At 41.4% G+C, this 24,917-nt stretch overlaps 2 protein-coding genes across 2 annotated transcripts; both read left to right on the forward strand.

Moving 5' to 3' along the window:
• Positions 1–917: 917 nt before the first annotated feature.
• LOC308154930 (ribose-phosphate pyrophosphokinase 1-like) lies at positions 918–9,620 on the forward strand. Its single transcript, XM_080528149.1, has 7 exons — positions 918–1,065; positions 1,947–2,136; positions 2,386–2,484; positions 2,647–2,771; positions 4,388–4,561; positions 4,776–4,935; positions 8,166–9,620. The coding sequence occupies exons 1-7, from the start codon at positions 944–946 to the stop codon at positions 8,256–8,258; spliced, it is 963 nt and encodes a 320-aa protein (XP_080384275.1). The 5' UTR covers positions 918–943; the 3' UTR covers positions 8,259–9,620.
• Positions 9,621–14,909: 5,289 nt separating this feature from the next.
• Positions 14,910–24,125, forward strand: LOC308154916 (zinc finger protein 711-like). Its single transcript, XM_080528133.1, has 8 exons — positions 14,910–14,985; positions 15,317–15,414; positions 15,560–16,021; positions 16,238–16,396; positions 16,509–16,646; positions 19,657–19,791; positions 21,752–21,895; positions 21,992–24,125. The coding sequence occupies exons 2-8, from the start codon at positions 15,336–15,338 to the stop codon at positions 23,167–23,169; spliced, it is 2,295 nt and encodes a 764-aa protein (XP_080384259.1). The 5' UTR covers positions 14,910–14,985; positions 15,317–15,335; the 3' UTR covers positions 23,170–24,125.
• The last annotated feature ends 792 nt before the right edge of the window (positions 24,126–24,917 follow it).

Consider the following 24,917-nt stretch of genomic DNA (forward strand, 5'->3'; position numbering starts at 1 on the left):
GAACTTGCTGCAAAATTATAATATGAAATTAACCCCTGGTGTCATTCTGTCTGCCACCCCTTGATTTTACTTGCTTTGACTGTTCAAATGAGATATCAACCATCAAAATTGGATAAGGGGTTCCAGAGATATCACTGTGCAAAACACACCGGTCAAAGTAGCAAAGTTGGAAAATGAAACAAACAGAAGAGGAAGGTGACGTACTGTCAATCACAGCCGTTGAGAAGATCACAGAATTGTCTATGGGCTTTCTCCAGTAGATGGCACCATTCAATCATTTTAAAAATAAATGCAACCTGAAATTGTAAATTGTAATTATGAATTTAATTTCGGACATTGTATCGGTCAGAAATAATCTCTCTGAGACAGGCAGGAATGTTGGCTCCGACTTCACAACGCCTACTAGTAGCAGACCTAATGATGCATCAAAAACGGCCTAATTCTCAGAATTTCCTCACAGTAAATACGTCCCCTGGCCTGAATATAAATAATTATACATTACATTCCAGAAACATAACACAGGCTGTGTTCGGAATAGCGTACTAGCATACTACTCATACTAGATATGACGTAGATTTTGAGTATGTAGTACGTTCGAACTGTACAGTATGCGAGATTTGAGTATGCGAGAAATTTAGTAGGTAGTATGCAGTATATACTCATTGAGTATGCTAGTATGCAGTATGCTAGTACGCTATTCCGAACACAGCCATAGATTCTGGTCGACTGACTAAGCCCCGCCTTTTTAACTGTTCCATCCAATCAGGGCTGTAGACGGTCCCTGCGCGTGCGGTGGTGGAACGTACTTCTCGCGTCGTGTAGTGGAAGGCAGTAGCAGCCGGCTCTCGTCTCCGTGACAACGACTATTTTTGCTTGTTTACCTCAGAACTTTTTGTGACTGAGGGGGTCAGTTTGAACATCCAGAGCACAGGAACGTCCCAAAATGCCCAACATAAAGATCTTCGGCGGCACCTCTCATCCGGACCTTTCCCACAGAATTGCTGACCGCCTTGGACTTGAGCTGGGGAAGGTTGTGACTAAAAAATTCAGCAATCAGGAGACATGGTACGTAAAGCTGGCTAACTAACCTACAGTTGGTTTGACAGCCATGTTACGTTTAATACAACTAGCTATCTACTGGTAGCTAGCTAACTGACTGAAACGTGAATAATGTTGCTTGTTCGGAAGCTAGCTAGCTGGTCCACATGGCTGCGATTTCAGTCAGTGTGGTCGGTGCACATGTCCAGGTAGCTGGCACCAACGAGACTGGTTCATAGTGGTAATAGGTCAGTGGTTATAACTTATAGCTATGTCATAAGTCATGTATATGAACGCAAGGAGTTTGCGTACTTCAACATAAAGTGCATAGGCCTAGCTTGCTAATGTTTCGTGCGTGGGAAGAGTAGCTAGGTGGCCATTTAGATGACCTTTCCTGGCCCACTTGCTCACACACATTTAGAGCTAGCTAGCTATAGCTAACTAAATATAAACGTAACCGACACAGGCCTCCACGTCATGTTTTCAAGGCAGTGACCTAGCAAACTAACTATGCTCTCACCTGAAACAACATTGATGAACGAGAACACCAAATCAAACGTATTTACTGACCCTGTCAGACTACAGTTAGTTACTATTACTGCACTTGACTTAAAACGTGCTGCTGTATTCTGACCACCTACCTCAGGGTAGATCATTTTATCCTGGACCTGCATGATCCCTATGATAGTATCTCATTCCGGTTTTTTTGTTATAACAAACAACTTTTGGTTACATCACTGAATGTTAGAGTAGATTTTTTTTAACTAATATTCAGAAATCAACTCTCAATGTGTGTTGTCCATTGAGCAGGGCTGTGTTGTTTGCTGTAGTTTTGTATGAACACACTGATGTATGTATGTATGTATGTATGCGTCACCATTCTGTCCTGTCACTATTTGTTTCTGCAGCGTGGAGATCGGGGAGAGTGTCAGAGGAGAGGATGTCTACATTGTCCAGAGTGGTTGCGGTGAAATCAATGATAACTTAATGGAGCTCCTTATCATGATCAATGCCTGTAAGATTGCCTCTGCCCAACGGGTGACAGCTGTCATCCCGTGTTATCCTTATGCAAGACAAGACAAGAAGGACAAGGTGGGGGTGAGGAAAACATCAAGTTTTATTATTACACCAACTCACTCCATCAAGCAGTCCTTTTGCTGGAATTTCCTGCAAACATTAGGCTGTGCTTTGATAAAATGGCCTGTTTTGAATTGTAAGTACTTCTATTCTGCCAGTTTGGTGATTTCGAATGCAATAAACAAAGCACCTCAACTCAATAACAAGACTTAATGGATCAGCATTGAATGAGCCTAGAGATTCTGCATCCTTGACGATATTACTCCACAGAGTCGAGCACCCATCTCAGCGAAGCTAGTGGCCAACATGCTGTCAGTCTCTGGAGCTGATCACATCATCACAATGGACCTCCATGCCTCACAGATACAGGTGAGCACTTGGACAGATCGTTTTTCTTGTTCCACCAGTGTATTGCAGTGACTTGTGTTGAAATGTCAATTAAGAAATGAGCAAACCTTGATTATATATGTGTCACCGTGAGTTGTATACTGCATGTCTTGTCATGGGTTTGCCTTACGACTACCTTTACAGGGTTTCTTTGATATCCCCGTGGACAATCTGTTTGCGGAGCCAGCTGTGCTGAAATGGATTAAAGAGAATATCAACGAGTGGAAGAATTGTACCATCGTGTCTCCTGATGCTGGAGGTGCAAAGAGGTAAAAACAGAGGCCAATAGCCCGTGGTCCTATTATTGAACACGTCATCACTCTTAAGGGTCAAAGGAGACATCTATTGTGAATCAATGGCACTGAAAAGTTTAATGAGTTATTTTGAGGTACTCATCACTTTCATATCTTTGAGGGGCTGGCTCTGTGGCATTGTCACCCAATGTAGTATCCCCCGGCCACTGTGAACAATCCAATTTAGCCTTTGCACTGCTGCTGTTTACAATACTACTGTTGCACATACCGTATTTTTGCACATTCCACATACCTCTTTGATATAGCCTCTTTTATACATATGTACATATTTATGTACTAACCCTAACCCTATGTACATTACATACTGTAAGATACCGTAACTGTACATAACTGCACAGTTAAACTCTCTAAACTATGCCATACTGTACTGTATATTTGTCATGTTTTTATAATAACACTATTTGCACTTCTGGTTTGATGCCTAACTTTATTTCGTTGTCTGGTACTTGTACTCTGCAATGACAATAAAGTTTAACTAGGGATGCACGATATGCATTTTTTCCAACCGATACCGATAACCGATGTTTACCCGCTTCTCGTGGCCGATAACCGATATGAGAACCGATATGAGAACAGATATAATTTCACAGTTGATAACCTGTAGTTCATGCACACCTGAAGGTAAGAAAGGCTATGTAGTGAGCAAAGATTGATGATTTAATATTCCATAGTAGGGCTGCAACTAACGATTATTTTGATAATCGTTTAATCTGCCGATTATTTTTTCGATTAATCAGATACAAATGAAAAAAACTGATTTCTTTTGCAAATTTTATTTTATGTTTTCTAAATCAGCCAGGCCTATACATATACATGTGCAAAATGAATAAGTATTAATAAAAAATAAAAAATAATATAAATAAAAAAGGCTTTGCTACATCAAATAGGTTTAACAACAGGTCATGGACTATGGCGGTAGATTGTTTCAATAAAGTAGTTGAACTCTAGCTCAATACATGCATTGTTTTAGGTAATAACTTTGCTTAATGTAAAGGTCAGTAACCCAAAGTGCAATATAGGCTACAGACAAGACACTAATGTTTTTATATAACAGATATGCTCCAAAACAATGCAATGTGTCCTCTCACTCCATATAATAGGCTAGGCTACAGTCAGTGCCTCACTCTAACTCACGGGTAGCTTGGTAGGCTACCACTAGCTAGCCTTTCTGCGTTTCTGAAAGCAGGGAAGTTGCACTTTTTGAACAGTTGAACTTTTTTAGGCTTATTACGGTAGTTCACCGAACTTTTGCCGAACATGTATTGCAAATTGCAAACGCACTATCTGCCTCAGAAACTCTGAACAATGTCCACACCGGGGAAGCCATGTTTCGCTCTCGTCTCTCCACTGCGTGGCTGTATGCAGGCGCAGCATCATGAGCGCGACAACCGGAACCGGAAATATTTCCGGCTTCATATTATCGGCTCTATATCGGCTAAAATGTAATAAAACCGATAAATATTTAATAACATTAATTTCCCAATATCGGGCCGATAAATATCGGCGCCGATAATATCGTGCATCCCTAAGTTTAACTTAATCTAATATTAACATATCTCTTCCCCATGCAGGGTCACCTCCATAGCAGACAGGCTGAATGTGGACTTCGCTCTTATCCACAAAGAGAGGAAGAAGGCTAACGAAGTGGACCGCATGGTTCTGGTGGGGGACGTGAAAGACAGAGTTGCCATCCTAGTTGATGACATGGCTGACACATGCGGGACTATCTGCCTCGCTGCGGACAAGTAAGTTAGTGCGACTGTGTGCTATGAATCTATAACTATAAATCTATGCAGAACAGAGGAACTTATAGAAAGATTTTATCTTTAAACAAATACAATAAGAACTATTGTGCCTTTCGAGGACACAATCCATTAAAAGTTGTATGCACTGTGGATATGACTATTATTATTCTGTTGCATTCCTTTTTGATTCATGGCTGTGTATCTGAATACACAGGCTTGTGTCAGCTGGTGCCACAAAGGTCTACGCCATCCTGACCCATGGGATTTTTTCAGGCCCTGCGATCTCCCGCATCAACAACGCCTCTTTTGAGGCAGTGGTTGTCACGAATACCATCCCTCAGGAGGACAAGATGAAACACTGTTCAAAAATACAGGTCAGAACTCCCAACTGCACAAGGCTAAGAATCCATGGCCAGTTATTCTGAACATTTAATATAGATCAACATTATCATATGTTGTCTTGATTTTGTTTCTAAAAGATGATGATCTTTTAACCATATTTCATGGGATCATATAAACATTATATTGGTTATATGCTGTTGTACTTTAGACATATGGCGGTAAGAGAGTTGCATTAGGGCAAAATCGGAGTGGGCCAACATAATTTATTACACAATCATTTTGATCTGGATTAAATATTATGAAAACTGGCTCCCAATCCTTGTTTTAGGATTTAGTTTAGTTTTATGGTCTTGTTATAGGGTTTAGTAAATTAAACAAACATCCATGCTACTTTTCTAGGGGCTGATCAATGTAATCAATTCCAGTTGTACTTTGTACATTTGTTCGTTGTGCATGGAGGTGGCGGTAGCCTAGAGGTTAGAGAGGCCGGCTAGCAATTTAATTGCAAGCCTAATTGCTCCAGTGGCACCAAATATGGCTGACCCTGTGCCTAGAGAAGAAATACCAAATTCCAACAATTGACTGACAAGTTAATTGCATGGCAATAAGTCAGGTGGTGGACTTAGGACAAATGTTTTTTTTAAATTTCAGATTACATGACACAGTCTTAATATAATGCACAAATACCCTCACCCCATGGCAACCCCTTAAACTTATTAAATGGCCTATGATTATCTAAGCAGCAAACTGTAAACAATCTATCCATGTCTTGACTACCTCAATCTTTGGTTCTTCACATAATATTATTTACTGTACAGCATATAATGGCCTTTTAAAAAAAAAATCTGCAATCTGGTATTGTGGAGCGATAGTGTTTTAAAAAGTTTTAGCTCATGTCCATTTATAAAAACTGTAATAGTTTAAGTCGTTACCTAGCAATGCACACTAGCTACTTTTTCTACTACAATCTTACACCAAAATGTAGGTTAGTTGGCTAGCTAGCTAGCAAACCAGCTGCATGAGCTGTACGAATGTTGTACATTTTGTTGGGTGCCTCTAAACCCTTTTAATCCAGCTCATAGCCAGATAGCTTTCTTTAACATGGCGGCCAATACGAATAGAACTGATGACCAGAGAATACCTTAAATTGCACGATAGTGAATAAAGTAGCACGTTTCAATCGTGCTTTTTAATGCTGGTAACCTGTTGTATAAAAGGAATAATGCACTCAGTCCACGTGTTATGATATTTTTATGTCACATCACAGCCATGATAAAAATGTCATAACACATGGCCATTTTTGCTTAACTGTTCACTTGACGTGTCTGTATCTAATCTCACTGGTCTGGTAGACGATTTTGCGATGGAATCTACCTAGTACTAGAAGGCTTGTAAATAAACGCCTTATTGTAATTGCAATTTGGACTCATGGCCATAGGGGGGCCAGTTTTAATGGGTAGCTTCTTTAACAGCCTATTACTTACTGTGTATTGCATTGCCTTGGGTTGGTAAATGTTCACATTGTCTTTTATTCAGCAATGGTGTTTTATCAAGTCCTTTTCCCCCCTATCTGGCATCCACCTTCAAACAGTTGACATGAACAGGGGTTAAAGTTCTCCGTCGCTACGACGGATTTCCGTCAATTTATTCCAAGTTGCGACGGATTTATTCCAAGTTGTGACGGATTTTACCTGGTGTAATATGATTTGTAGAGGCATACAATCTATTTTGATCTTGGTATTAGGTATATAAATGATATATAATAGCCTATATAGCCTACATATAGGCCTTTATTGGCTACAACTATGCGACAGTAACAGAGCGGGGTGCACTGACGCTGAACCCCTCATAGTGATAAATAGGTGGACAATGCGTGGTGCTGAAATAGCCGACAAGCGGTGTGTGGTTTGAAAAAAGTAACGCCAGCTCAATAAATCATTCAAACTTAATGTTTACTTATAGGCTATGTGACTGCACCACACATGTGAACAGTAACAAAGCAAATGCAGTTTAATTTTATGAAAAACATTGACAACAAAATAGGCGCCAAAAAAAAAAGAACGCTGAATCCGCTTAGCCTATATGCTCCTGAAACGACAGAGCAAACACGCCACATTACTAGGGATAATAATTACAATGAGCCATTCATTAAAAATAGAGAAAATTATATTAGGCTATTAAATCTCACTTAATGAGAAAACTGGCATCTCCCATCGGTCACTATTTGTTGGCTATCTGGTGATATGGACGTCTTTGAGTGTCTAGAAAAGCGCTATAAGTCTAATGTATTATTATTATTTATTATTATTATTATGGACGTCACTTTAATCCGGCAGTTCTCAAGGTTTTTATGCATCAATCGATTCCTCTAGTCCGTCTTTATCGCATTCATTGACGAAAGGACGACTCGCATGTGAGTCTCACAACGGCTTTGCATTGATGAAACCAGGTAGGATGAACGCATAGTTCGCTGTCCATTCCTCTTTAAATGCCCTGTTTTCACCGTCAACTTTCCTCTTTAGACCTTTGGAGAGTGACATTATGTGTCTCTTGCTTACCAACCGTTTAAATGTTTAGCCAACTTCACCCGGCACGCAAACAACCAATCCAATAATAATGTGACCTTGTAAGTCTGGGAGGAGGGGGGAATAATTATCACAATAAAACTATGTTTTATGCTTATGTATGCTGCGCTACATCGTCAGTCCACACATTTATTATTCAAAACTATGGAAAAGGGTGAAACTACGTTTCAACGTTGTTGAGAATCACAACACAAACTCGCTAGTCAAGCCAAAATACTGCAGCGAAATGGATTGGACTGCTACCTAGTTAACTAGAACACTACTTTACATTGTTAGCAGGCTCACAAAACAAGCTGTGTTAGTTGACTAGCGATGTGTCATTGATTTTATACAACGCGGAAATGTGTTCACATTTTTCGAAAGAAAAGTCAAAGCATTAGAACGTAGAACAGAAAATCGCACGGGCGCTATGCGCACGGAAAGCCACCGGCCCCGATTTGGCCTGAATTTCTTTTTCCGTTAGGAGATTTTTTTTTGCTTTAATCCCTGCATGAAAATCAGTGATCTACTGATGTTGTTTTCTTTTCTGAATGCCACATTTTTTGCCCTTCTGTCAGTGTCATTTTCTCAAATGAGTGGGTTTTGTGTTCAACAAGTATGTTTTTTTCCTTCCGTATGAATGATATGATACTATAGGTTCAGTTTGTAAATGTGTTCTCCTCCACCCATCCCTCCAGGTTATTGACATCTCGATGATCCTAGCTGAGGCTATTCGCCGGACACATAATGGGGAGTCTGTGTCATATCTCTTCAGCCATGTTCCCTTGTAACATCACAGGAGCACATCCACTCCACTGTGCTTCCCCAGGGAACGTGTACCAAAGGAGGGATGTCTGGATGTCTACCATCATCTCAGCCCACCCATCCATTCCCCATGTCAAGAGAAGTGATGAGCGTAGTTAGTGAATACTCCTACCGTGGCTAGATATCGTTTTTTGAGTGGGAACTTTTTCAAACCTCCCATCACTTTCAGAAGCCTCTTGCCAATATTCTGTTACAATGCACTGGCTGTCAGCTGGCTTGACTGTTTGACTTGTCAAATGCAGAATTTAGTTACTTAGTTTGATATGCCAGGTTGTTTCATAAAGGCATTATCAATTGAAGTTTACATTGCTGCCGATGCCTCATTTGAGAAAAGGTTCACTCGATGAGCATTTTATGAGCTTGTTTCTTTTATGTTCTTGATTAATTGTTTTGATTTGAATGAGATTTTAGCCTCCTGTGAGGCTACCCACTTGCTTTTGCTGGCTTGCTTTTCTTACGTTTGAGAGAAGCTTGTACTGGTAGAACAGTGTTTTATGCACAGTTCAAGAATAAAGCATTGTGTGTGTTTACATATTGCTTAGTAGTTTCATGAAGCCTTGTTTTTCACCCTAGACCCTAGGGCCTGTTTGCAGTTCACTATTCCAAGTGTCCTTAATTCTATGCCATGGCATATTTATACCATTGATTTAAACATTTGGTTGCATGATTTGGTGATCAAATCATTACTTGCTGTGCACACATGCTGTATACCTAATGAATGTGATGCAAAGTCTGTTGTCTTTTATTCATCAAGCAATAAGGCTTATATGCATGCAAGCTGTGATGTAGCTGTCACATCATTAGCACAACAGGCTTATATTAACAATGGCGTCTGGCACAGAAGTGTTGGATAGCTCAAATTTGAGTGCAAACCTGGCAGCACTTGCCATTTGGTACAGCTACTGTAGTGCTACAGTGGCTTTGGCAGTTAATGCACCCCTTCAGAACCTCCGTGGCTTACGCAGCCGAAAGCCTCCTTGCACTGTGAAACTCGCTTCATCATAAAACTATTATTATTATTCGATTATTATTATATATTTCATTTGAGTGTAGCGTATTTTCTCTGTCCAACATGCTCACTACGAGCGATACACAGCAGTGTTATAAATCCTTCAGAATTTAATCTGTTCAGTTTATATGATGTTTTTACCGCTGTATAACTGCACTGTTTGTGTACTCTAAATGTGTGTGATTTTAGCTGAGATTATATCTCTCTTTCCTACTACGCCCCCACCCCCCCCCCCAGATGGATAGATTTTATGATGCCTGTTGCCTTAAGTGGAATATGTGCAGGATTTAAGATTGTTGTTCCCATGAAATTAGTTATCCTGCCCTCACCACCATACTGAGATGAATGTATTAGGTTGTGAATTTACAATAAAATCTTTGGAACTTTGATATGGTCTCTCTGCAGTGGTAAATAAGAGATGTTCAATACTGGAACACTAAAGTCAGCAAAGGGCTTTATTAATGTGTCCCTGATGCAGTGTCTGTATTCAACTGATTTATTATTATTATTATTATTATTATATTCCACTCAGATTATGATTGACTCAATACACAGATAGTTTTGGAATACACACTACCGTACATTCTTTTCTGACAGCCAGTCATATTTTATTAAAACATAATTTCAGAAAAATAATAATTGCAACCAAACCAAATTGTAGCTAGCTGGTGTATGTTGCCAACAAACATCACGACAGGCTGCTGAACCATTTTTGTAAGAGAAGATGCATTGCAAAATACTGCTTCGCTTGATCTGCTGAGCTAGCTTTCTGATACTATAGACCACAGTCTGTGGAGCCTTGATCAAAGAATCGTGAGAAAGCAGGTTTACCCGTAATGTGGCTAACTAACCTCACAACGACTTAATTTAGCTAGCTACGATAAAGATTACATAGCTAACCTACTATCTTTCCGACTGTGAACTTATGTCGATGTATGTAATTTCAGTCTTGTAGTGTGTGTAACTAAGCTTTTAAATTGGCTCAATATCATATTAATCAATTCCCAACTTTTTTTGCACAATGTAGCTGTATTATTAGATAGTCACCATCTGTCAGCAACGAGAAGTCATGATGGCTCATGGTCATGGATAAGGTCAAGTATGATCGTGTTAAGTCAAGTAGGCCTACTCAATATCTTGACAGCAGGTGTTACCAGGTCCTGATTCTCTGACGTTCTGTTGCTTTGGTTGTCAGAGGCAGTCTGTCAGACTCTCTAATCCACATAAGACCCTGACACTGCTTTAAAGCCATCCAATCTGTTGAGTCTCTCCAGCATACTTAACTAAACAAATCTGGGTCAGATTGTGTAGTGAACGTATATCGGCTGTAGGCTACACCTTGAGAGCTGTACTAGGGCTTTGATTACATACGTTTTACTTTATGTTAATTTAAGATTAATTTTGTAATTGTTCTCTGGCTTAGTTGTGGCTTTTTCTTTTTTAGTGTGGCCATAGTAATCCCACCCAGCGGTGCTGTGGTCCAAAGGACACGGGAGACTTGGAGAGGGGTTGAGAACAGGTCCAGGTGTGGAGCAGGACATAGATGGACTGGAGCTAGAAGAGGTGCACAAGTTACAGGATTTTGTGTGTAGACTGGAAATTCAAAACCAAGCTCTGAGTGAGAGGCAGAAGAACATCCCCAGCAAAGCACCAGTATTTGATGGCCATACCCACAGCCAAGCTCTCTCAAGCTGCCCCGCTTGAAAATCCAAATTGTCGTGTCTTGATGGATCCTGAGCCAGTGAGAGTCAACAGAGACAGACGGGCGGAGCAGACAGGACACTTGCATGTTGGCTCTTATACACACTTGCTCAGGAGTGACATGTTAGAGAAGACACAGGGGCAGGGATGCATATAGGGTCAGAGGAGCACTGGGGCAAGGAGAAGGAAACAGATCAGTCTGCTCTGGACTTGGTGGAGTTCCTGAACCGAGATGAGAGCTCTACAGAAGAGGATGCTGTACCTAGATGAGAGCTGGTACGTACTTGCTTGTGCCAATTGCAGATTTTCAGAAATTGGAAACTATACCTAAACTAGCTAAACAAGTTGTAATGTGTTTATCATAGTGCAACAATAAAAAGGAGACGTGAGCAGTGAGCACTACTTGAGAGCACTAATTCAAAGAGCTGAAGCAGTTTCAGAAACAAACTGTCTTTCTTTTGTTCTTAGGTTATATGAGTCCCCTAAAAACAAGCGTTTGCAAAGAAAACCACTGAGTTACCTCTGATGTGGTACAGACAGGTTCTGGACAACCCCAGCCCTGATATGGAGGTGGCATGTCACACTCTAATACACATCTTGGACCAAAGTAAGTACTGGACATTGATTTAAAGTTGAATTCTGTCATTGTTAACTCAAGGCTTCTTCACCAACACAGAGACAACATGGTCATACTGCTTTATACCTTGAACAGGCAGTAGTTGTTCAAAATGTCCATCTTCTGTCCCTCAGACACGAGATGGAGGAGTATCTTCAGCAGTCGCTTCAATAGAGATCCTGGAGCCTTCCCTGAAAATGTCTATCTCTGCAAACGCTCACTTTCTCTTGGGCATCATAAATCAACTGACAAAACAAACCGAACCATTAACAGCTTGGGTATAGTATGATCTTCACTTCCATCCCTTGAACTGTGTACATTCTATTCAATTAATTCTAAAAACTCTTCTCTGTAAAGGACACCCATGTCTGCTCCTTTCTAAATTTGACTTGAACATGACTTGACTTCTTAACTTGAACATGTCTGTAACATAGCTTACAGATTGACTTCTGTATTTACTCAGTGTCAATATACCTTGGCAATCCAGATTACAGTAGTTTTTCTTTGAGTTCACCACCCTGCAAGGATGAGAGTGATCTGCGAGTGTCTGACTCCATAACCATGGGCAACGGGCTGCAGGACCTCACCGATGTCCAGATTATGGCTCGCATGCAGGAGGAGAGTGAGTTAGGGAACCATATATATATATATGTTTTTAATTTGTACATAATGTCCATTAATTATTTGTCTTCTTGTGAAGAGGATGTTGGAGAATGTTTGCCTTGTCCCTAGGTTTAAGACAGGACTATGCCTCCATCCCTGATGCTACTTCACTCAGAAGCCCTGGATCAACTATGCTGTCACTCTCTAATAGTAACTACAGTGGTTTGGAGTTTTACATTAAACAGTATGAGCTTGAATTATCTGCATTTGACTTTAGTCATTTAAAAAAATAAAAATAAAAATCTTTCCAACATACAATACTACTTTATAAGGTATAAGGCTTGATACAGTTAATTTCCTTCAGATAGAACTGTACATTTCTTTACCAGAGAATAATTGATTTTTAAAAAATTAAAATTCACCTCCAGCAGCAGATACCGTACACACCACATAGGACAACATACAGTAAATATACAGCAGACCTTAAACAATACACAAATATATATATATATATATTTTTTACAAGTTTTACAATAAACTCTTACACAGGATCATAAAAACAGCACAAAACAAATACTACAACATCCACATGCTGACAGACCTTGGGAATTGTTTTTAGTATCGGGGACACTTGTTTTAGTATACTGGTGAGGGATGGGCCTGGGGAAATGATCCCCTCCCAAATTCAGCACTTATATATTGTTTTGTTTACCTTCTTGTGTTAATAAACAATGAAATTCTAAAACCTTAATCTGGGTTATGATACCATAAAACAGTTGTGCTAAGCTCATGAGGCATTTTCATATATTATTCAAGAATCAATGGGTGTATATGATGAATTGAAATGCCCACAGAATGTATCCCAGATTGTGGCCATAAAAGTGTTTTATTATAAGCCCATGGCCCACTGCAACAAGTTCACTCACTTCAGGCAGGGTGGGGTGCCTCTTTCCTGGTTTGAAAGTGGTTGCAAAGTGAGCAGATTATGATATACCTCTACTTATAAGAACAAGGCTGTCTAGCATCTATAATGGATACAAAATATGGATTTTCATACTTCTATTTGAGTTCCATGACATAAGGGCCAGGGGCCAGCGGTGCAGGAGTGATAGCTGCACGGTGTTTCCCCTGCTCCCCCACCCCCACCCTCCCGAACCCACAGCCAGCTGCGTGATTGGTCCAGGCCTGAAAAACAGCCTTCAGGATCTAGGATGTTGTGCAGGCCTCGCATTTGCACCATGAGAAATAGAACCTAATTCCAATAGAAGATTGAAGACAGACTGCTCGAATTTGAAAACTGGAATTAAAAAACGAGAATACTGACTTGGTTCGGTAAGATTGTTATATTTAAAGCGTCCGAACGACGGGGCCTAGTTGTGAAGGCCTCGGTCCAGGGCCTCCTCTGTCTACTTGTAAAAAACAGTAATGGTGGGCACGGCTAGTTAGCTAGCAAGCTAACACAGCAAACGTCTACCTAAATCCTGTCGGTGTTTGACTATCTAACAATTAAGTTCACTATATTAAAAAAACACGTGTGTTTCGATTGTGTTAACGTAACTGCTTATAAACAATTTAGTGTTATTCCTAACACATGCTATTAGCTTGCTGGCTAATTAGGCACCATGGCGGAAATATGCATTGCGGTCAGATTGTCGCAGAGCGCCGCTCCCTCCCGCGTTTGTAGCTTTTGCTACTTTGTCTGCAAAACAACATTATAAACACGGACTTTATCCCGTGTTTTGAAGAGATTCTAGACACATTTATTGTTTTTGCTATTCGCACGCTTCTGTCGTACGAGATTCATCGCGCGAATTCAAGCCAAAAACTATGCGCGCCTTTGTTGTCTGGTTGCCACAGGCTAGTGCTTGCCTAGTGAACATTGATACATTGAATCCACCATGTTTAATGCGTCTGGGCGTCTCCGAGGCTCTGCCTTCACTGGACTACATACAGGGCTAAGCAGTGCAACAGGATGAACATTGATTTATTGCAGATAGCCACTACGGTGTAAAACGCAAACGACTACTATGAAGCGTTTTGCTAAATGGTGTCTTGGCACACAGTGACCCATTCCCTGTTGAATTGTTCTCCATCACGACATGCATCCGTCTCAAGTAGACAGGAGTTTTGGCGGTAGAACTTAAGTGTAGGCTACTCGTCACGTGAACGCCACTCAAATAAAAACATCAGTTTAAGCATAATGAGTGTGTCTGTGTGAATGTAGCCATCAAGATAACGTCATTTGTTGCACCCAGAGATTATGCATTTTGATTAATATTTATGCGTTTTCATAACCAAAGTTAGGATTCACCTCTGTCCTATTAATTGTGTTGTTATTTATGATGTGAGCTATCATAACTGTCTCCCTAAGGGATAGTTTATATGATTTGCTCAAATTCTCATGCACACTGACTCATTGAACGTTTTTGACACAATTAAAACATTTCTCTGTTGGTAATCAATACCGTTAAAATGTATATCTAGAATGCTTACCTTATAGTAAAACTATAACAACACATTGGCCTATAGCTGCTAAACAATTACAAATTGTACGTTTGTTTTTCTAAGTTTAAGTTCTTTTAACTTTAACCCTTTTTTTAAAATGATGTATTAGCTATTATGTTTTAGGTAAGATTGAAGCTAATGTATCTGCCATTTGTTTTAATTTTCCTCTCTTTTCAGGTGTCTTTCTTTCTACCCTGCCTGATACAAAAGAAATATAACACTATCCTGATGGTTTGAGAGCTCAGCATCAAATGTGAATGTATGTTCTAAAATACTTAGTAATGTGTGTTCTAGTCCATAGTCTCTTTTGATTTTAACGGTTTTCCGGATACAGATTAAGACTAATCCTAGTGGATATTTTCAATTGAAAGTGTGATTTGGTCCAAGACTTAATCTGTGTCTGGGAAACCGCCTCTAAAGGTGTAAGCAGCATTGATTGGTTTATTGATGATTTGATTAAATCACACGTGTTGACTCTTGTTGATGCTTTCAGTGATTGTTGTTATGTTGACACGGACATAGATCTTGAGCAGAGAATAATTGATAAAGATGAATCTCTCACCTCATACCTGCCTCTTTTATGTTTGAAGCTGACTGGAGGAAAGGAAAATGGACCAGGGTGGCGGGGTCTTGAACTTTCAAATGCAAGACCCAAAGATGCCCCACACAATGATAATGCAGGATTTTGGTAGGTCATGTCTTGTCTCTCAATCATAAAGTAATTACTTTTTGCTCAGCAAAATTGATATTTGACTCTTAACTTAAGCCAATACTCTTACTATAACTGATAGTATAAGAGCCTACATCTAACAGTTGATAATTCTCCATGACAGTGTCAGGTATGGGTGGCATGGCCCATATCGATGGCGACCACATTGTGGTGTCTGTGCCAGAAGCAGTGCTGGTGTCAGACGTGGTGACTGACGAGGACATCACGTTTGAGCATGAGCTGGGGTCAGAGGTGGTGGAGGGGCCAGACATCTGTTGCAGTGACGGTGGGATGGAGTCAGACGAAATTATTATGAGTGATTCAGTCCTGGGGGCTGAAGTGGCCATTGAGGAAGTGCTGGATTCAGACCATCACGTGCTGACAGGAGACCTCATTGAGGAATCCTCCAGTGTTCCTGACCAGGTCTTTGAGATGGTCTCAGAGGAGGTCATGGTCTCCAACTGCGACTCTGAGACGTTTGTCCAGGAGCAGGAGGAAATCCCAGACTCCGGAGTGGCCATTGATTCAGAGGAGCAGGATGATGAGGATGGGAGGAGTACTTCTGAGGACTACCTGATGATCTCTTGTAAGTTACAGTACGCTGGAGAACTGTTAGACTGTTGAAGTGCAACAGAATGACTCACTTATATTATATTATATACCAACCAATTAACAATACAATTTGAGATGATGATGAGTTTGGATGCTTGGCATCATATATACAGTCTGTAGTGTAGATAATTGCTTTGTTATGTCAGCCAATCAGAGAATATGCAATGATGATTCAGCTGTTTATCTGCAGTGGACGATGTTGGAGAGAAGTTGGACATAGAGGACACGCCGTTGAAGATCAGTGCTGAGGTCATGCAGGAAGAGGATGGCTCCAAAGAGGGAGACTACGACTCTGAGGTCATCAAAGTTTACATCTTCAAGGCTGAGGCTGATGATGATGTGGACATTGGTAAGGGCTAGTCTATTGTTTTATACTGCTATTGGCTCTCAGAAGGTTCCAACAGATTTAAATGCATAGACACCCATTCATAGTCTGACCTCTTAACTTCTACTGTGTGCAGGTGGGACTGAGATTGTAGCAGAGAGTGACTTCCAGAATGGCCATGCAGTGCTGGAGCAGGGGAGTATTGGTAAGCTGTCCCGGGAGAAGATGTTATACATGGCTGTGAAAGACCCATCCCAGGAGGATACAGAGATCAGTAAGTCACCTGACCTACCACTCTCTCCTCTAATACATAGTCATGGACAAAGATGTTGGCACTTCTGTCAGATAATGCACCACTTCTCCCAGAAAGTTGTTGCAATTACAAATGCTTTGGTATTCACATGTTTATTTCTTTTGTTTGCATTGGAACAACACACAAAAGCAGAGAAAAAAGGCCAAATCTGATTCCACACAGAGCTCAAAAAATGGACTGGACAAAATTATTGTCAACGTAATATTTGGTAGCACACCCTTTGGGGAAAAAAATACTGAAATCCTGTAACCATGAATGAGTTTCTTACACCTCTACTGGAATTTTGGACCACTCTTCTTTTGCCAACTGCTCCAGGTCACTCACATTTGATGGGTGACTGCTCCCAACTGCTGTTTTTGAGATCGCACCACAGGTGTTGTATGGGATTTAGATCTGGACTCATTGCTGGCCACTTCTGAACTCTCCAGCGCTTTGTCTTAAACCATTTCTGGGTGCTTTTTGAAGTATGCTTTGGGTCATTGTCCTGCTGGAAGACCCATGACCTCTGACGGAGACCCAGCTTTCTGACACTGGGCCCTACATTGGTAGTCTTCAGATTTCATGATGCCATGTATACAGTCAAGGGTTGTATACTGCCAGAAGCAGCAAAGTAACCCCAACACATCTGTGAACCTCCACCATGTTTTACTGTAGGGACCATGTTCTTCTTTTAAGGCCATTTTGTTTTCTGTAAACAGACTGATGTGCTTTACCAAAAAGCCACAGGACGTTCTCCCAGAATGATACTTTTTGGCAAACTCCAGTCTGGATTTTTTATTGATTGATTGATTGATTGAAAACCTTTATTGTCCCCAATGGGGAAATTTTGTTGTCAAACAGCTTAGTTAGGGCAGACAGAAAACATTCAATAAAATACATAAAACAGTGCAGGCTCAATAAGTAAAAAGTTCCAAGTTCCAAAGTTCCAGCTCCAGGTCTCCCCACCCTGCAGGGCCTGGTTGTAGAGTCGGAGTGCAGCTGGAACAAAGGACTGTCCAAATCTTTTTGTGCTTTGACGGGGGAGAACAAATCTGTGGCTGAACTTGCTCCTCATCCCCGCCAGCTCGCAGTACATCGGGTGGGAGGGATTGGCCAGCATGGCCGCCAGTTTTTTCTCCATCCTCTGTTCTGCCACCACCTCTAGGCTGTCCAGCCCGGTCCCCACCACAGAGCTGGCCTTCTTCACCAGTTTGTTTAGCTTCGCAGCATCCCTGGCACAGATGTTTCCACCCCAGCAGGCCACGGCGAAGAACAGAACGCTGGCAACCACCGACTGATAAAACATTCGCAGCAGCTTGTTGCAGACACCGAAAGACCTCAGCCTTCTCAGGAAAAACAGTCTGCTCTGCCCTTTCCTGAGAAGAGCCTCGGTGTTGTCAGTCCAGTCCAGTTTGTTATTAATTTGTACTCCCAGGTACCTGTAGGAGTCCACCCTCTCGACTTCCACCCCCTTGATGGTGATGGGGGCTGGGGTCCTTCTCTTCCTCCTAAAATCCACCACCAACTCCTTTGTTTTGCTGGTGTTAAGCAAAAGGTAGTTGGTGTCGCACCACTGCACAAAGCTCTCCACCAGGGCCCTGTACTCCTCATCCCTGTCGTCTGTGATGTAACCGACGATAGAGGAGTCATCAGAAAACTTCTGCAGGTGGCACTGGTCGGAGCTAAACTGGAAGTCGGAGGTATAGAGGGTGAAGAGAAAGGGTGACAGAACAGTTCCCTGGGGGGCACCGGTGTTGCACACCACCACCTCAGACTGACAGCCCTGCAGTCTCACATACTGACGTCTGTCTGTGAGGTAGTTGTGGATCCAAGCCGTCAGGGAGTCCTCCACACACATCACTGCTAGTTTGTCAGCCAGCAGTGATGGCTTGATGGTGTTAAATGCACTGGAGAAGTCGAAGAACATGGTCCTCACCATGCTCTGTGGCCTCTCCAGGTGTGTGTAGGCCCTGTGCAGCATGTAAATGATGGCATCCTCCACCCCAATGCTCTCCTGGTATGCAAACTGCCGGGGGTCCAGGAAGTCCTTCACCTGGGGCTTAAGGTGTTGCAGCACTAGCCTCTCCAGGATCTTCATGACCTGTGGTGTCAGGGCGACAGGTCTGTAGTCGTTTGGGGTGCTGGGCCGTCCCTTCTTTGGCACTGGGACGATGCAAGAGGTCTTCCAGAGCTGTGGCACCCTCCTCAGTCTTAGAGATAGACTGAAGAGATGTTGGAATTATGTCTCTGTGTCAGCTGTGGGGTCCTCCTACCATAGTGTCCATTTCATTCTGTTGTACCCTGTGTCTGCAGGTCAGCTTGAATTTGTTTGGAAGTTAATTTAGGTTTTTTATCCATACATTTTTCTCTTCCATCCACATCCAGGGAGGTTAGCGACAGTGCCATGGGCTGTAAACTTCTTGATGACATTGCCCACAGTGTATACTGGAACATTAAGATCTCTGGAGATGGACTTGAGTTGAGATTGCCATGCTTTTCCACAATTTTGTTTCTCAAATCCTCAGACAATTCTTTGCTCTTCTTTTTTCTATGCTCATTGTGGTATACACAGACATACAACAGTTTAAATACAAATTAAAGGAGTATTATATGCTTGAAATACAATTTATTATATAAATTAAAGGAGCATTACATGCTTGAAATACAATTATAACTTGTAATTTTGTCCAGTCAATTTTTGGAGTTCTGTGTGGAATCATATCAGATTTGGCCTTTTTCCTCAGCTTTTTTGTGTTTTTGTGTGTTCCAATGCAAATAAAATAAATAAACATGTGAATACCAAAGCATTAGTAATTGCAACAATTATCTGGGAGTAGTGGTGCGTTATCTGATAGAAGGGTGTAGGGGTTCCAAAACTTTGTCCACGACTGTACAGTGCAATGCATCAAACAATATGGACTTAAACCTTTTACCTTAATAACACCTGCTGATATGAATTGATTCAGGGAAATGTACTTTTGTCTCTGACCAGACTGCACAGAGATGGCTGATGAGGTGTACATGGAGGTGATCGTGGGAGAGGAGGAGGCCCCTGCCATCCAGGAATCACTGGATGACACCAGCCACAATCAGAGTTTTGTACCTGTAGCCTGGGCTGCAGCCTATGGTAAACTCCTCTTTTCCTCCATGGGCATGTGTTATAGTCCTTAATTCTTTTGAGAGGTATATATATATATATATATGGTCTAAAATAAATACATAATAAATGGTACCGTATTTTCCGCCCTATAAGGCGCACCGGAGTATAAGGCGCACCTTCAATGAATGGCCTATTTTAGAAAATTTTTCATATACAAGGCGCACCGGCTTATAAGGCGCACCGGCTTATAAGGCGCATAGAATAGATACTGCAGTCAAACGTTTGACTGGGGTTGCGTTACGCCCAAGCTCCACCTACTGCGTTGCGTCACCTCTCCAAGCTCTTCCCGTTGTCCAAGCTCCACCTGAGCGTTGTCACCATCAACGTTCTACCTGCTCCACTGTCAAAAATATATATTTTTCCACCTCAAGTATCAGCCGTTCGTCATCCATTTTTGCAACAAGCGTCAAGGACCTGCGGTGATTCACAGCTGACTCGCGTGAATAGCAATTCGCAATAGCTGCAACCACGAGATATAGAGTAGTTAGCTACAAGCATTTTCAATCTGCTATTATCTCTATTAGTGGATTAACCGCTGTGGTGATTTAACAGCTGATAAAAATACATCAAGTAGACTACAAACAGAGCAAAACAACACCAGAAAACAACCAATAGGCTATACAATTATAACCAACAACCAATATGTGACAGCTCCTGGTGAAATGTGCAACGTACTTTTTCAGTTTTTACACATGCTTAAACTGCAGATTGTAAGCTTTCAAATGATGTGTCATACATTCAAATCAGAGAAAGATTGAACACGACAGGCGTATTTGAATGTTGGTTCATCTCAAACACTGAATGGGAGAAAAGTAAATCTGACCAAACCACAACAAACGCTGCTAGCGGCTAACAGCTAACAAAACACATCGCTACGAAGGTCTAAACTGTATTTTAATAACATGACAACATACTGGGAGAACATCGACATGCTAAAAACACATAACTACACATAACTAGATGAACACACAGTTCTTGCTTTTGAACACGAGCTAAAACGAAAGTATGTTTACAAATCAACCCTCCCTTACCGGTAGCCTCCGGCAAACGAGAATAATGAATCCAATACACAAATGATAAGTGTTTAGTGATCGTTAAACTGTTGTTTATTATATCGAGTGGGTACTTTAAAACTTCAAGTTGAAAGCACCAAGAATCTCACTTTGTTCCCTCGGAAACTCTGTTTAGTCTTCTTAACTTGGGGTCTTGTGGTGTGGGACTGTGAGTAAGCACAACACCGGTGTTTACTGATTACCGTAATGCTGCAAGCGGTGTGAGTGTCCGAATTGAACAGTTGGGTGAGTACGGCATCCATTCAGAGCACATGATAGAATAACAATAGCATGTAGTGCCGAGAGACGGGAGTCGGAGGCGGCGTATTAAATGTCACAGCTAGACGTTTATTGACAGACATGAACCAGTTGTTATCACACACTTAAAACAGGAACTAAAACTCAGTACCACCCACTTAACCCTCCGTACGGAACAATACTCCCAACTATTAGTTCCGGGGGTGAATTATGTTAACCCACCACAAGCATAGCATTCGCGGAGATTCCAAGATGGCGGCCGTCGTTTACTGATTACCGTAATGCTGCAAGCGGTGCGGCTTTGTAGTTTACCAGTCGTACTGAAACATTGTATTATTATAAAAAAAAAAATATTGGTCATGTAATTTTTACATTTTGATCCATATATAAGGCGCACCGGGTTATAAGGCGCACTGTCGTTTTTTTTTTTTTTTTGGGACTTTTAAGTGCGCCTTATAGGGCGGAAAATACGGTACATTCAATTTAACATGTAGATCAATTGATTGGATGAAAACCTTAATGATCCTTTTCGTGTTTTGAGTTACAGTTGAATTATTGTAAGATGTTTGGCGGATGTTCTGTGGACATGGGTTTCAAAATGACTTGTGTTCCCCCAGGTAACGACCTGGAACCCAGGCAGGAGAACAAAAACAGCCCAGGTACACACTACCTGAAGATAAGCGACAGCCTGAGTACAAGTAGAGCTCTCAAACAGAAAATCAAGAAAAAGAAGAAGGGAGAGACACGTCAGTGCCAGACAGGTATGGGGTCTAATACTTTGTCTTAACTAAACCAAACGTGTTCCAGAAGCTTGCAGAAATTAAATCCTAAAATGTCTTCTCCACACTTCTCCTCAGCTGTGATCATCGGCCCAGATGGCCAGCCTTTGACTGTGTACCCCTGCCACATCTGTGGGAAGAAGTTCAGATCGCGAGGCTTTCTGAAGCGCCACATGAAGAACCACCCAGACCACATGTTCAAAAAGAAGTATCAGTGCACAGACTGTGACTTCACCACCAACAAGAAGGTCAACTTCCACAATCACCTGGAGGGCCACAAGCTCATCGTCAAGAATGACAAGGTCCCAGAGTTCACTGAGGTCACACGTCGCTACTGCGTAGACAGCCCCTTTAGCTCCAACAAGCTTATTCTCCGTGACAAGGAGCCCAAGCTGCACCACTGCAAGTACTGCGACTATGAAACAGCTGAGCAGGGACTGCTCAATCGCCACCTGCTGGCTGTGCACAGCAAGAACTTTGCCCATGTATGTGTAGAGTGTGCTAAGGGCTTTCGCCACCCCTCTGAACTCAAGAAACACATGAGGACGCATACAGGCGAGAAGCCTTTTCATTGCCAACATTGCGAGTTCCGCTGCGCAGACCAGTCCAACCTGAAGACCCACATAAAGAGTAAGCACAGTGCTGAACTGCCCTTCAAGTGTGGTCACTGCCCGCAGGCCTTCCCTGATGAGCGGGAACTGCAGAGGCACATGGAGATCTTCCAAGGCCACAAGACCCACCAGTGCCCACACTGTGAGCACAAGAGCACTAACTCCAGTGACCTGAAGCGCCACATCATTTCTGTGCACACCAAGGACTTCCCTCACAAGTGCGACCTGTGTGAGAAGGGCTTCCACCGGCCCTCTGAGCTCAAAAAGCACGCAGAGACTCACAAAGGTGGCAGGCTGCACCAGTGCCGCCACTGTGACTTCAAGACCCCTGACCCTTTCACGCTCAGCCGCCACATCCTGTCCGTCCACACCAAAGACTTGCCCTTCAAGTGCAAGCGCTGCAGACGGGGCTTCAGGCATCAGGTGGAACTGAAGAAGCACATGAAAACCCACAGTGGGCGGAAGGTGTACCAGTGCCAGTATTGTGAGTATAGCTCCACGGACGCTTCTGGTTTCAAGCGGCATGTCATATCCATCCACACTAAGGATTATCCTTACCGCTGTGACTACTGCAAGAAAGGCTTCCGCAGGCCCTCTGAAAAGAGCCAGCACACGATGCGACATCACAAGGACATGTTAATGTAGAGTTTGTCACCCCGTTTCCCCTTTCACTATCCAGAGTAATCCTCTTCTCACTATAGAGCAGGAAAATGGTTTATATGTGGTAAAGAATCATGGCAATTGTTTTTCATACTTGTTCTGTTATTTATTAACCTTACTAGTCATTAAATTACTACCATTAGTACTCCTAGGTGCAATTCATACAAATCAGAAATATACATCCTGAATCCACTTACATTGCTGATATCATGTATTTTCTCAGTAGTTTAATGGATTCAAGGTTTGCTAAATTCTGGATTTGTTGGAATGCACCATGCAGTATCTCTACTATGATGCTGTACTTTTGATTAAATGAATACCATGTGTGATGGTTGGTTGTATTCTCACTTTGACCATGGGGTAAAACATTCTGGCAACAGTGTTTGTATAATTTGTAGTACTGCTAGCAATAAGTAATGAAAATAGATCATGTTCAAATGCATTGAAAGACGCAAGTATAATTTAAGATGTAAACAAACCCCATAGTCTGTATTCCATGAGATGGAAACGGGATGTGGACAGCTGAGCTTTGTACTCTTGCATTTGTCAATTATGCTTTGAAATAATCGTTTGTCAAACAATCAGGGGGGTTAATTTTCCATGTATGCTTTGGTAAAATCATGTTGCCCAGAGCTAATTATGACATATTCACACTATCAGGAGTGTTTCACATACATCGGATTATGGAATCTATTCTCATGTCTCCATTGCATTGTTTTCAAGGTCATTCAATAAATAAAGAGATCTCCTGATATTGTTAACCTGCACTTACTACTTCCTTTCACTCTTGATATTCACTTTTTTTGCCATATATAACAATTCATAGTTATCATGGTTGGTGTGATTTCGCAATCAATCTCACATAAACCACATGGGTAGATGAAGGCATGGCAAGAATGTTTCCTACGCTACAACATAAGCCATGTGTGTTGTGTAATGTCCTCCACTGATGATGACAAAAGCACTATGGAAACTTTATCTTAAATGTATAACTAATTCAGTAACAGTGAGTACGTGAACAGGTGGATATCCTATTACGAATTGTGACAGTGTTTTTTTTCCATTTACAATAAGGCCACCTACTGACATGCCATGTCATCCCACGATTCACCTATAGGTGAAATCAAGTTGTATTTTGTTTGTTGATTTAAGAGTGATTCATGTCTGGAAGAAAAAAATAAATGTACTTTTGGAAAGAATACTTTTGCTAATTGATTTTGCAGGACTATGACCTGGGTTACATGTTACACATTATATCAATTATAATATAATGTTATTATTGCAGTTAAAGAATTACACCCTAATAAGTGTTTTGGCTTTATACTCCCACATTTTGATTTGAGATCAAATGATGAAGTACAGAAAGTCACCTTTTATTTTAGTGTATTTTCATACATATCTATTTTATCATTAGAAAATAAAAGCACTTTATATATGTAGTCCTTCCATTTAAGGAAGTATTTGGAAGAATTCACTTGGATGCATTTGCTGTGTGTTTTGGGTAATATCCTGCCCAATATTGAGTGTATGGTGAATTCAATTTTTTGTAAGAGATGTTTCTGAACAATTCTGAATACATTCTGATGCTGCCATGATTATGAAATGGCATTCATTAATCATGAGTAACCATGAACTTCATATCTTTTGTCTAGCCTCTAACTTTCTCACTTATCATTTTTCATGATTCATTCGTGGTTTTTCATAAACTTTGCTGCATCGTAATGAATTCAGAA

The sequence above is a fragment of the Nansenia antarctica genome (genome assembly GCF_963989245.1).
Source record: "Nansenia antarctica genome assembly, chromosome: 4".
In the NCBI taxonomy this organism is placed as follows: domain Eukaryota; kingdom Metazoa; phylum Chordata; class Actinopteri; order Argentiniformes; family Microstomatidae; genus Nansenia; species Nansenia antarctica.